Genomic DNA, 12,205 nt, shown 5'->3' on the forward strand with positions numbered 1-12,205 from the left:
TATCAGGCACTCGGATTTACGACTCATGGCCCCACCTCAGCTCTGTGGCTGTTGTACTCTGTTCCTTGAAATAAACCTGTAGTAAACCTTTTCCTTGAAATAGCTTCAAAATGTGGCTGGGTCACGGCCACGACCAGTGAGGTCAGCCTGTTCCAGGGAACAGAGCAGGACTTTCAAGGAACTGAGGTTGGGTTGTTCAGTGGAACCATGACATTGAGGCCCTCAGGCCTGCTCTTTGCTTCCACTTGGTCACCTGGTACTTTGTCTTGCAGGCTTCGCCGTGGCCCAGTGCATAAACCAGCACAGCTCCCCGTCCCTGTCCTCACAGTCGCCACCCTCCGCCAGCGGGAGCCCCAGCGGCAGCGGGAGCACCAGCCACTGCGACTCGGGAGGCACCAGCTCGTCCTCCACCCCCTCCACAGCCCAGAGTCCAGCAGGTATTGGCCACGTGACTCAGTGATATGGGGACATTTGGAGAACCCCGTGATCCCTCGCCATTACCAAAACCCCTGACCTCCAGGTCCTTCTTGTCACAGCACTTGAAGGATGCTGCCACTCAGGGGATCTGCACATGAAGCCTCTAGAGATTCCTCTAACTTGATGTTCCCTCCCAGGCTGGGTCAGCTCCCAGATGGGGAAGAATTGCTCTTTTTTCAGGCTGGTCCCCACCGAAGCTGTCACTGACTGCAGAGCTGATGGGCAGCAGGCGGGCTGCACCTAAACCCACCCTATCATCACCTCCACAGTCTTAGGTGTCACAAGGAAGGGTCTCCCAAGGGGATTGTTTGCAGTCTGGGAAAAGAATCGCATTCCTGCTAATTTTTTTTTTTCCTCTGTAACATACCAGTTTTGTCCTTAAATGTGGTGCGGTCCAGTTGTTCGAGTAGGCACGCACTTTGCCACTCTTTGGTAGGATGTGATGAAGTCGTATCTTGTCATCCTTCAACTTACTCCACTTCAGACATGGCACAGAGGGAACCCGGGAGTGAATGGGAGCCCCTGGAGTCAGCCTGGAATGGGACATGCCCCAGCTCCTCGTTCTCGGCTGCCGTGAGCTATTCGCTGTGTGAGATGTGGGGAAGTACAGACACCAGGCCTCTGGCACAACATGGCCCCAAATTGTAGCCAGAGGAGCAGGGACGAGCATCCATGGCCTTGAGCCAGCAGGATGTTCTGTGCCCCAGCAGCATCCCCCCGCCATGGGTCGGGGAGTCACGCCAACTGCCTGCACCTCTGACTGGAGATCCTTAGTATCCTTCACTGTTCCTGCAAGTTCCCCTCCAGAGCCCTCACTCATCATATTTCAGGGGCACCTGGCCCACCTCTCATTGAGTTCTGGATTGATTGATCATGGCAGGAGGACACAGGCTACTGCAGAGCCAGGGAGGTCGAGGGCCCTTGGTCACCATCCTCTCAGCACCAGGAGCCAAGATCTCCCGGGGCACCTACACCTCTCTCTTGGGCACTTCCAGCTTTTGCATTTCCAGTTCATGCCTGTGGCTCAGAGCACCCCAACCCACCTGTGTCTCTCCCATCCACACACAATGTTACCTGCACTTCATGTTGACTTCACGAGGCCCAGGCAGGAAAGTCACCCCACAGCCACCTCACTGAGAGATCCTCTTCCACTCGGCACCTGCTCCAGGGCATGACCACCCCTTCTGAGCTATTTCTGAGCCCAGTTTAAGGTTGGCTGCACATCCAAGCAGATGCCACCCCTGTTGCCAGGCTTGTAGCTGGGAAACTCCAGCAGAGCTTCTTTCAGAAACTAAGACGCACCCTCAGTAGCCCTCTTAATCCCGTTTCATGCTTGCTCAGGGGTGGGCTTGCAGGGTTGTGTGTTCATGCACCCCAACGCACATATTTACGATTGCACTGGGGATGAAAGCTTCCTTGCCCTTGTAGCTGTGGTCACCTTTCTGTCATTTTTAAGGATGTACAGCCAACAGCTAAGTGAACAAACAGCCATATACTTCTTTGCCTAAAGTTAACACCAGCAAAGACCCACAGTATCAAAAATGATCAAAAATGGGCTTCTGTATATGGATGCCTACCTGAATGTGACCCCTGAGGCTTCAACTCTGCACTTTCCCAGGGCCTGGTGTCTGCAGTGTGTGCTAGTTTCTTTTTTCTTGGCCTCCCTCAGCCCCTCTGTCCCTACCCCCACCATCCCCTGCATGGTACCAGTGTAATGTCTTTTCATCTCAGAAATCCAGTGGCTATTAACTTGGCTGTCAGGTGGCCAGGCAGTTCCAGTCGATAAGTGAGAGTCAGGACCTCCGAGGTGTCTGCTCCCATTTGGTGCGTCCCCAGCAGGCCTGCGGAGACAAGTGTGTAGGTCCCCATTCTTTATGCAGCATGACAGTAAAAGCCTGAGGCCCAGCCTGCCTGTCCGGCTCTGCAGACACTGAGACAACTCACCTGATGAAGGGCCGTGCCCGGTGGGCAGCCTGGGCTTTACTCTTACAGATGCCTCAGGATGCAGCTATTGATCCATGGCAGGAGAGCTCATCAGAGCCCACAAGCTCCTCCCTGTCTTGAGGCCAGACTTCTAGGCCAGCCTGCAATCTCCCTTCCAGTCCACCCAGACCAAAGCATATGGGCTTCCCATGTTCCTTGTAGGGATGGGCCTAACCAGATGGCTCCAACATCTGCCTGCTGTTCCACCAAGCCGCAGAGGAGAGAAAGCCAAGGACAGGAGAAGGGAGACAGCTTTGTTGGGATAGGAGCCCTTCTGCCAGTTGCTGGATTTGACATTGGCTCAGAGTGCGACTCAGCATTCAGGCTTCTGATGAGGGAAGGTCACCCTGCGTGGCTCGCTCACCCAACTTTCCACCCACCGGGGACCTGGCCCTGATCCACCCGAGATGATATCCTTGGAGGGCCAGCCAGGCAGCGGGGTGGACCAGGGCCTCTCCTCCAAGCTCATTCATCCTAACCGCCCACTGCCTTCAGCCTGGACAGCAGAAGACAGCTGCAGCCCCCTACAAGGGGCAGCTTGTCCTCAAAGTGGTTTTTGAGGGTACAGTGCTAAGTCAGAGGCGATCCCGTCTCTGTGATTATGGAGGCTCCCAGAGTCCGGGAAGCTCCCTCTTGTAGAGAGCGGCTGCCAGACCCTCCGAAGTCAGAACTAGGAAACCCCAGTGGCTTCTTTGCCATTGATTTGTTTTTTGTTTTGTTTTGTTTTTTTGAGACAGAGTCTTGCTCAGTTGCCCAGGCTGAAGTGCAGTGTCGCAATCTCGGCTCACTGCAACCTCCACCTCCCAGATTCAAGCAATTCTCTCACCTCAGCCTCCTGAGTAGCTGGGATTACAGGTGCGCACCACCATGCCCAACTAATTTTTGTATTTTTAGTAGAGATGGGGTTTCACCATGTTGGCCAGGCTGGTCTTGAACTGCTGACCTCCAGTGATCCACCCACCTCAGCCTCCCAAAGTGCTGGCATTACAGGCATGAGCCATCACGCCTGGCCCTCCTTTGCCATTGAAAGCACACTTTGCATGGCCAGGTGTTTGGCTGGGCAAGTACACAAGATATGCCATCCCCCAAGTGATGAGACAGGCCCAGTTTTCCATAGCTCTAGCCCACGGTTTTGAACACTTGAATTGTTCAAGGATGTTGTTAAAAGCTGGGAGTGACCTTCATGCTGTTTTGACAGTTGGTGTGGCCCAGGCACCCACCAATCAGCGTAGGCTCCTGCTGTAGCCATGGCAGGGCCTTCTCAGTGTGCACCTGCTGTGTGGCGTCCCAGTAGACACTCCTCCTGAAATTGAGCCCACCTGTGCCAGACACCATGCTTATAGGCACTTCACAGATGTCCCCTTGTTGAATCCTGCCACACTCCGCCTCACACTGCACAGTAGAAAACACAGGGGCCCAGAAAGGCTGTGCAACTTGGCCCAGAGGATGCAGCTAGCCAGCAGAGGAGCCAGGATCTGAAGCCTAGCCTTGGCAGCCCTAAAGCCCATGCCAGCAGAATATCCGATGCGGTTTCCAAGACTGTCTCAGGCACCTCCAGGGTGTCGCAGAGACCTGGGCCCCGATCTGGATCCTGGTTGGAGGCAGCCCATGAAGTATGTTTCTCCTTCCAACGTGCATGGCTGCTCTAGGGCCCAAGTGAAAAGTCACGGCCCCACTCGTGAAGGCCTGCTAACATGTACAACCCCAGCCAGCAGAAGGCTGGGTGGTGTGAACCCCTGGGGGAGGAAGGCCTGGTGCTTTCCTAAAATCAGCAGCAAAGTGGACCCCAGGGAGTCCACGTGGGTTCATCCCACATGAGGCAGTGAAACCAGCTGATGCTCAATTGGGTTTTCCGCCTCCACCCTGCGTCCAGCTCAGGGGACCTTAGATTTCCTGCCTGAGTTTGAAAACTCTCCACATTTATCCCAAACACGTCCTCACCTTCCCGTGGGGACCTCAGCCTGGCTCCCAGGATTTAGGCTCAGGCTGTCCTCTTGGTTTTGTGGACTTGAGACCTGATCCAAGAGATCTCTCCACCCGCCCAGCCCACACGTGGCCTTCCAACCTCTTAGTGGCTCATCTCCCTGCATCTTATCTTCCCTGGGTTTGGGCACCCCACTCCCTGTCTCAGTGAATTATTGTTTTCTAAGCAAGCAGGATTAGGATAAGTCCCTACTGTGCACAGCATTCGGGTACAATGTGGCAAAAAGCATGATCTTGCAGGCAGGCGGGGTGGCTGAGGCCTATCAGGTGGCCATCCAGAGGCATGTGCAGTTACAAACTGTGACAAAGGAAAGGTGCAGCAGGTTCTGACAGCCGATGCAGAACAGTGCGGGAGGCTCCCAGAGGTGGCATCGCTGGAGATGACAGCCGGGGGATGAGGGGTTGGCGAGGCCCTGGTCCATGAGGAAGGTGGCCTTTGGGTCTCACATGAGGCCACCAGGGTCCCAAACCACATCTCCTAGAGACCAGTGGATTCCTTTTGCCCATCTCCCTGGGGTCTGCCTGTACATTCTGTCTTCCCAAATGCAGACGGGCCGTGGGCGGTGGGAGGACACTTTTGAGGAACATTCCCCATGCCCATCAGGGCCGCGGCCTATAGCCCAGCGGTAGCTTCAGGCCCAGTACAGGTGAGGGCCTCTCAGCCGGAAGGGGGAAGGGGACAGCCCCGAGGGGTCACTGACTCCCTGGTCACCCGGAGGCTCCCTCCGTGTGCAGCACCTGCCTCTGAGCCTCCTTCACACGCCAGAGGCAGAGCTATGGGTGCCCTGGAGTGGCTCTTTCAGTGCTGGCCCCAGACCAAAGGGAGAGTCAACACTGAACTCCCTGATGACCCGAGCAACTGTGCCCCAGGGCACTTTAATGGCCAGTCCTTTTGAGAAGTGTGGTGAGATCCTCCAGTGCTCTGCGGGGAGAGCCCGACACCCTCCCCACGAAGTGTCCAGGAGCCAGGCATCTTGTCACCCACACATCCAGCAGAGCTATCCTGGCAGGCCTCAGCCAGCCCCTAGTGAGAAAATTGCAGGGTTGGAATCAGCATTTTTTCCCCTTAAACATTTTATGGTTTTGAGAAGCTGAACTTGCAAAGAATATACAGCGGGAAAGTGAAAAAAGACCCAATTTTAGAACCACATGTGGGGCCACAGGAAAACGTTAGAAATATCTTCTGGTATACCACTGTGCACCCACACAGTGACTCTTCTGCACACACACAGTCACACATGCCAATGTGCTTATGCAGCCACACATACAAATGTGCATGCATAGTCCCACTCCCACACATACAGTCACACACATGCCAGGGCACATACGCACTCACACATACAAATGTGCATACATAGTCACACACACCAGTACACACATACAAGTGTGCATGCATAGTCACACTCCCACACATACACAATCACACACATACCAGGGCATATACACACTCACACTTACAAATGTGCATGCATAGTCACACTCCCACACACACATACATGCACAGTCACACACATGCCACTGCACATGCTCACATATACAAATGTGCATACATAGTCACACACACATACACAGTCACACATGCCACTGCACATGCTCACACAGTCACACATATACAAATGGACTTAGTCACACTCACATAAATACACAGCTACATTCACATACATGCACACACTCATATAGTCACACACATACAAATGTATGTACGTGGTCACACACACATACCTACACCTACACATACACACTCACACATAGATGCACACAGTCACATACACACACTCACACTCTCTGAGTGAGATGCCGATAGGAAAACCATCTCCTCAGATAAGAACTCTGACCTACAGTGAGTTCCTTAAATAGCCCACTCACACCTCTGAGCTCCAGATTAGTTGGAGTTCACATACATTCCAAGTGAACTACCTTGGGGAAGACAGAAAACTGTTTGTTCAAAAATGAGGACAGCGTGAATGTCAGCCTGCTTATTTATTTATTTTTAATTTGGGGGAGCACATAGTAGGTGTAATTAAACATTCATTTTTAAAAAACAAAAACGGCCGAGTGCAGTGGCTCATGCCTGTAATTCCAGCACTTTGGGAGGCTGAGGCGGGTGGATCATGTGAGGTCAGGAGTTCGAGACCAGCCTGGCCAACATGGTGAACCCCCATCTCTACTAAAAATACAAAAATTAGCCAGGCGTGGTGGTAGGCGTCTGTAATCCCAGCTACTCGGGAGGCTGAGGCAGAAGAATTACTTGAACCCGGGAGGCAGAGGTTGCAGTGAGCCGAGATCATGCCACTGTACTCCAGCCTGGGCAACAGAGCGGGACTCTGTCTCAAAACAAACAAACAAACAAAACCACATTGGGTTATGAGTCATGGCCACCTCGATTGTCCCCTGAGGTTTTATAGAAAGACAGACGGGTCTGGCTGCTGTTGACGGCCCAGTGCAGGGAGCTTCCCCGGCTTCCCTCCCATCTGGACCCACCCCTGTGCCTGTGTCCAAGAGAACCCCCTTCACCCCACCACACCTCCCATTTGGGCCAACTGAGAGTCAGATGACCTGAAACGCACCCACATGCCACTCAACTCGGTCACCACTGTCCCGCTGGAGTTTTAAGGACAGAAACCCCAAGTAAGATATCGTCCCTTTTCTCAGTTTTCTCTGTGGCATCATCCTTTTTTATTGTGGTAACATACGGGTAACATAAACTTTACCATTTTCGCCGTTTTTCAGTGTATAGTCCAGTGGCATCTAAGGACCTTCACACTGTAGTGCTCTATGGCGTCACATTCAAGCTGTGTGCTCACCCGCCTTCATCTCCGAGAGTGTGGTTTCTCCCTCCGCAGTGAGATGCTCCCGACGTTTTTATTTCAGCCAATTAGAAGCCCCACTCGGCCACCTGGCACCTGGTCTCCGCTCTCCTGCTGTGGTTCAGTCTTGATTTTCAAAGGCGTGGGTCACCAAGTCGCTGCCCAGTTAGGTGGCTGAGGGAGAGGCTCGTGGAGAGGCTCATGGAGCGCCTCGAGCATCTGAGCTTTCTCAGGACTCGGAGCTGTGCTGTTGGCGTCAGCGTGTGACACCAAGAACCTCCTCACTTGGGGTCAGAAATCTGCTTGATTCACTTAGCTGGTTTGATGCCAGTCCTCCAGCCACACACCCTGCCCTCCTCACACTGTCCTGAGGATGCCGGGTTTTCGTATCCTGACTCCTGGGCCACGTCTGAAACTGACAGGTGATTCTGTTCTTCCGTCCCCTGAGGCTTCCGACCAAGACCAGATGTTGCGGATGAACCCATCTTTCCTTTCCAACAGGACTCCACCTTCTCTGCCCCTAACCTGTTTAAGTTGCACGAGTGAACAATTTGGTTCTGAGCGATCCCGACCCTGCCTCATCCTGGGGGTTGCATGGGGGGTGTCTTCTCTGCATGGGGGGCCAGCGCCCCATGCACCGGTGGCCACAAGCCCATGCTGGGCACTGCCCCACGACCCTCGCCCCTCGTCAGTGCTCAGCGTCCGCTGCTGCTCTGTGTCCCCTCCATGTCGCCTCTGCCGTCCCATTGTTAAAGGCTTTCTATGATCTGTCGCTGTGTTTTCCCTCTAGTCAGGAGTGGCAGGAAAGGACGCCGGCGAGTGTTCAGCCTGTCGGAGGCCGACAGTCATGGCGGCCACTGGGTTTAGTGCTCCGAACGGCAGCTGCCACGGCACCTCACGCACAGTCAATTCAGGCAGGTCTCCCCTGTGAGCCGCTCGGGCCGCGACGTCCACTCGCCACGCTGCGTTTCCACAGTCGGCAGGGTCCGCGCTGGCAAGGTGGGCCAAGCTGGGCCTGAGCACAGAGCCATTTGCCAAGGCGGCACTTCCCCATTTTCCCCCAAAGCTGGTTCTCCCTGCTCCCTGTCTGGCCTCACCTCATGTGAAGACCAGATCCTCGGCCCTTGACCTTCGCGACGGTCCTTCACCTTCGCGACGGTCCTTCTGAGCCAGACCTGTACAGCCTGGAAACGCTGTCCTTCTCTGTGACGTGTGCACCAGTGTCAGGCTCGGCCCGGGCCAGAAGCAGATGCTCCTGCCAAGTCCCCCAGGGGTCCCCCCAGTTTAGGCCATGGGGGTTGGGCGGCAGTTGGCTGGCAAAGTGAGAATTTGTAGAAAGCAACCAAGAAGTCTCCTCATTTCTTTTTTCCTTTCTTCCCCTAGTCTTGCTCTAAGATAAGTGGCAAATTCAGTCCTGTTTTGACCGGAAGCCAAGAGCCATTTCCCTCATAGACACATGGATGGATGTGGCCCCACCATCTCCCTTTCTGAGTGGCACCCACACAGCGGTGAGGCTGGTCCATGGGCCACCACCCAGCAGCCTGGCTCGCTGTCGGGGCCATCCCTGCTGCCTCCCCTATGACGCTTCTTCTCTGGTTTCTGATGCGCTTTTCTCCATTGGCCATTGCACTTGTCTGCTGGGAGCGTTTGCCTTCATTTGTGTTGAAATCCTATTTTCTCTGAGCTTTGCCCTCCACTTGCTCTACAGGTACCATCCTTTTCTTCCCCACAACACTCAGCCCCACCTTTTCCCAGCCCAGCACAACAAATCCAAGTTTTTGCTGGAAGTCACCATTTGCTTGACAAGGATGTGTTAAGGCCCCACCCTAGGCCTGCAGATCAGTTTCTGAGGTGCTGGCCAGGCACATGGGGGACCTGCTGCCTTGGTGTCCTCACTGGCCACAGCCACGGGATGTCTGTCCGCTGCTTATGGAAACGTGGCCTTCCTGAATGTCCCATTACCCCCTCGGCTCTGTCTCCCCAGCCCGTGGCCAGGAAGTCAGACTTTTCTCCAAATCCCTCATTTCCTGAGCCTGGCCTCAACTTGTGGCCCTAGAGTTCAAAAACACCAGCAGGCATGAAGCCAAGGCTTCACCAGTAACTTTTGCAGCTCAGCACTTGACTAGAAAAAAGTGTCCTCACTGGGTAATTTTCCCCTCAGTGAAAACCTGGCAGAGTTCTCCTTTTTCACCTGCCTTGGTTGGATACCCTTGTAGATCAAGTTCAGGAAGCAGTTCTTAAACAACAACAAGGCCATGTCATAGGTGATGGGTAAGAAGAGGTTATTTTTTCCCTATTTAAAAAGAGGCTACTTTTAGCGGGGCAACCAACCCTTTTAATAAAAATTGTTGGTCCTTTTCCTGAAGAAGAAATCAGTTCTGTGCGCATGCTATTGTTAGTTGGTTTGCTCTTTTTGATATATTTGCCTACAAGGTTTCCACATCCCTGATTATTCTCATAACCAAACACCCCATTAAGGAGCAGGGAACGAAGTTGGCCAGCTTCTTTGAATATCTGCATGCAAATGCAGACTTGAGCAAAGAGAGAAAACACTTACATCGAAATTTTAAGAAAACGTGAAGGAAACGCTTGGCTACTTTGTCTCCAGATGGTAGGACAGTGCCATTTGGGGAATTAGTCATTTCTAAACTGCCTCCTCAGCAGCAAAATTTATGTGTGGATCCACATGTGTGTGAGTTTGTCACAGGTCTGCTCATGCCCATTCGAAGCAAGGGCAGAGGCCACCAGAGCAGGTGAGCACTGCTCAGGGAACCACAGGTTCTGAGGAACAGCATGCAGATCGTGCTAGGTCAGGGTGCACGCCTGAGCTGAAACCAGCCCAGCACCACAAGCCATCCTTACTGAATGGAGCAAATCAGTTGAAATTCAAAGAAACCAGAATTCGCATGTAGTGTTTACTCAGCATTTCTGGGCTCAGATCACACCTCAAATCACTTTTTCCACTAGTGTTCACCGATGCCCATTGCCACCCTCCCAGAGCGAGGACCAAAGCCTCATGCAATGGTTTCCTCTAGATCTCTCTCTCTCTCTCTCTTTTAAAAAAGGCATTAGGAAGAAATTAATTGGGCTGGGCACGGTGGTTCACACCTGTGCACATCCCAGCACTTTAAGAGGCCAAAGCAGAAGGATTGCTTGAGCCCAGGAGTTCCATACCAGCCCGGGCAACGTAATGAGACCCCATCTCTACAAAAAACTTTAAAAATTAGCCAGGTGTGGTGACACGGGCCTGTAGTCCCAGCTACTCAGGAGGCCGAAGCAGGAGGATCACTTGAGTCCAGAAGGTTGAGGCTGCAGTGAGCTATGATCATGCCACTGCACTCCAGCCTGGGTGACAGAGTGAGACCCTGTCTCAAAAAAACAAATGAAATGAATTGTGACCTTTTAGAGTTCATCTTGCCCAGAGTCTTGTGGGAAGAAATGCCGGTGTGTGCTTTGAAATCCAGTCTGTCTCTCGTGCTTTCGCTCTGTGATGGGAGCTCTCTTCCTCTCCCTCTTCCCTTTCTATATGCTGCCTGCTTTTATTTCGTTCTTTGTTTTTCCATTATTTTGCTTTACGTTCCATTTGCTCTTCTGTTTTATTTTGGCCTGACTTAAAAGAGAAAATAAAAAACTAAACTGGAATCACGTTGAACAAAAAAAAATTCTACCATGCTTCCTGGGTCCCAGGCTGCTGTCAGACTCTTAGCTCGATATAGCATCGTCAGCACCTCCCGCCATGGCTTGGGGACCCCCAGCTCTGTGCAAATGAGAATTTGCCTCCAAGCAGGTTGCCCACTGTCTTCTTCTCAATGTTTTTAAACACCCAGCATCTGAAGTGCTGGAAGATGTTTTCCACAATGAATTCCAGCTGCATCTGGTGTTTCTGTTCAGGCAGGCTCATCACTGGAAGGCAAATGGGCCAGCATGTGTCTGTAGGATTTTGAAAAGGGCCGGGCACGGTGGCTCATGCCTGTAATCCCAGCACTTTGGGAGGCCGAGGCGGGCGGATCACTTGAGGTCAGGAGTTTGAAACCAGCCTGGCCAACATGGTGAAACCTCATCTCTACAAAAATACAAAAATTAGCCGGATGTGGTGGCAGATGCCTGTAATCACAGCTACTCGGGAGGCTGAGGCACGAGAATCACTTGACCCCAGGAGGTGGAAGTTGCAGTGAGCCAAGATCATGCCACTGCACTCCAGCCTGGGCAGCAGAGTGAGACTCCGCCAAAAGAAAAAAAAAAAAAAGCACCAAGGAAAGAAATTGCTGCTCCAAGAATAACTGCGTTGGGTGGAACCTCACCTGCCTTCGTCCTGGCGTGGTTTCTCAGTGGCCCCTGCCGGGAAGCTCGGGACAGTAATGGCCTGAGTAACCACAGCAGCCCCTTGGTGGGTGCTGGCTCAGCACTTTGAGGAGGAGGAGGAGACAGGCCAAGGTTTTGTTTTGGTTTTGCAAGCTGAAAAGTTCTACAGAATTTCCTTTTTTTTTTTTTTTTAATATTGCAGTGGGTTCCCTCTTGGGTAAATGTCATCAAATGTATACTCTGGAAATGGCCTGATATTACGAGCACACCCAAGCCCATTTACTTCCTAAACAAGTATTTATCATCAGGCAGGCCTGAGATTTGCCCACACATAAAGCCTGTCAGCTGGGTCTCTGCACCCAGGAACTGTGCTTTCATAAGCCACATGCTGATTTTGCACAGGCCCTGAATTTTCCCCTCATATCACAAGTCAGGGTAATCCTAGGCCCTGCTGCATTTTCCCCAGGCCAAAGTCAGACTGGATTTTGCAGGTTCTGTGTCCCCAAAAGGAGTGAGTGGAGCCACGCTGAGCCCTCACGCCAGCCAGCCACCTCCCACCTAGCTCACCAGGGCCGCGGTTCAGGATGGGAGCACAGGGCGCAGTGCGACGGGGTGTCTCAAGGGCTCAGTGTGTTTCTGGTTTTTCTCCCCCA

At 52.8% G+C, this 12,205-nt stretch overlaps 1 protein-coding gene across 6 annotated transcripts in view; it reads left to right on the forward strand.

Moving 5' to 3' along the window:
• CLEC16A (C-type lectin domain containing 16A) overlaps nucleotides 1–12,205 on the forward strand; it is a 236,640-nt gene that overhangs the window by 220,606 nt on the left and 3,829 nt on the right. For 2 of the 6 annotated variants that reach the window (XM_055099547.2, XM_008960366.5), the window contains exon 22: nucleotides 273–437. The exons of 2 other annotated variants lie outside the window; for them this stretch is intronic. In XM_055099547.2, the coding sequence (XP_054955522.2) occupies nucleotides 273–437 (165 nt within the window). Of the gene's footprint in view, nucleotides 1–272; nucleotides 438–8,040; nucleotides 12,204–12,205 lie in introns of those variants that run through there. 2 more of the 6 variants (XM_055099550.2, XM_063598372.1) reach the window with 2 other exon arrangements.

This window comes from Pan paniscus, chromosome 18 (genome assembly GCF_029289425.2).
Source record: "Pan paniscus chromosome 18, NHGRI_mPanPan1-v2.0_pri, whole genome shotgun sequence".
NCBI classification, from domain to species: domain Eukaryota; kingdom Metazoa; phylum Chordata; class Mammalia; order Primates; family Hominidae; genus Pan; species Pan paniscus.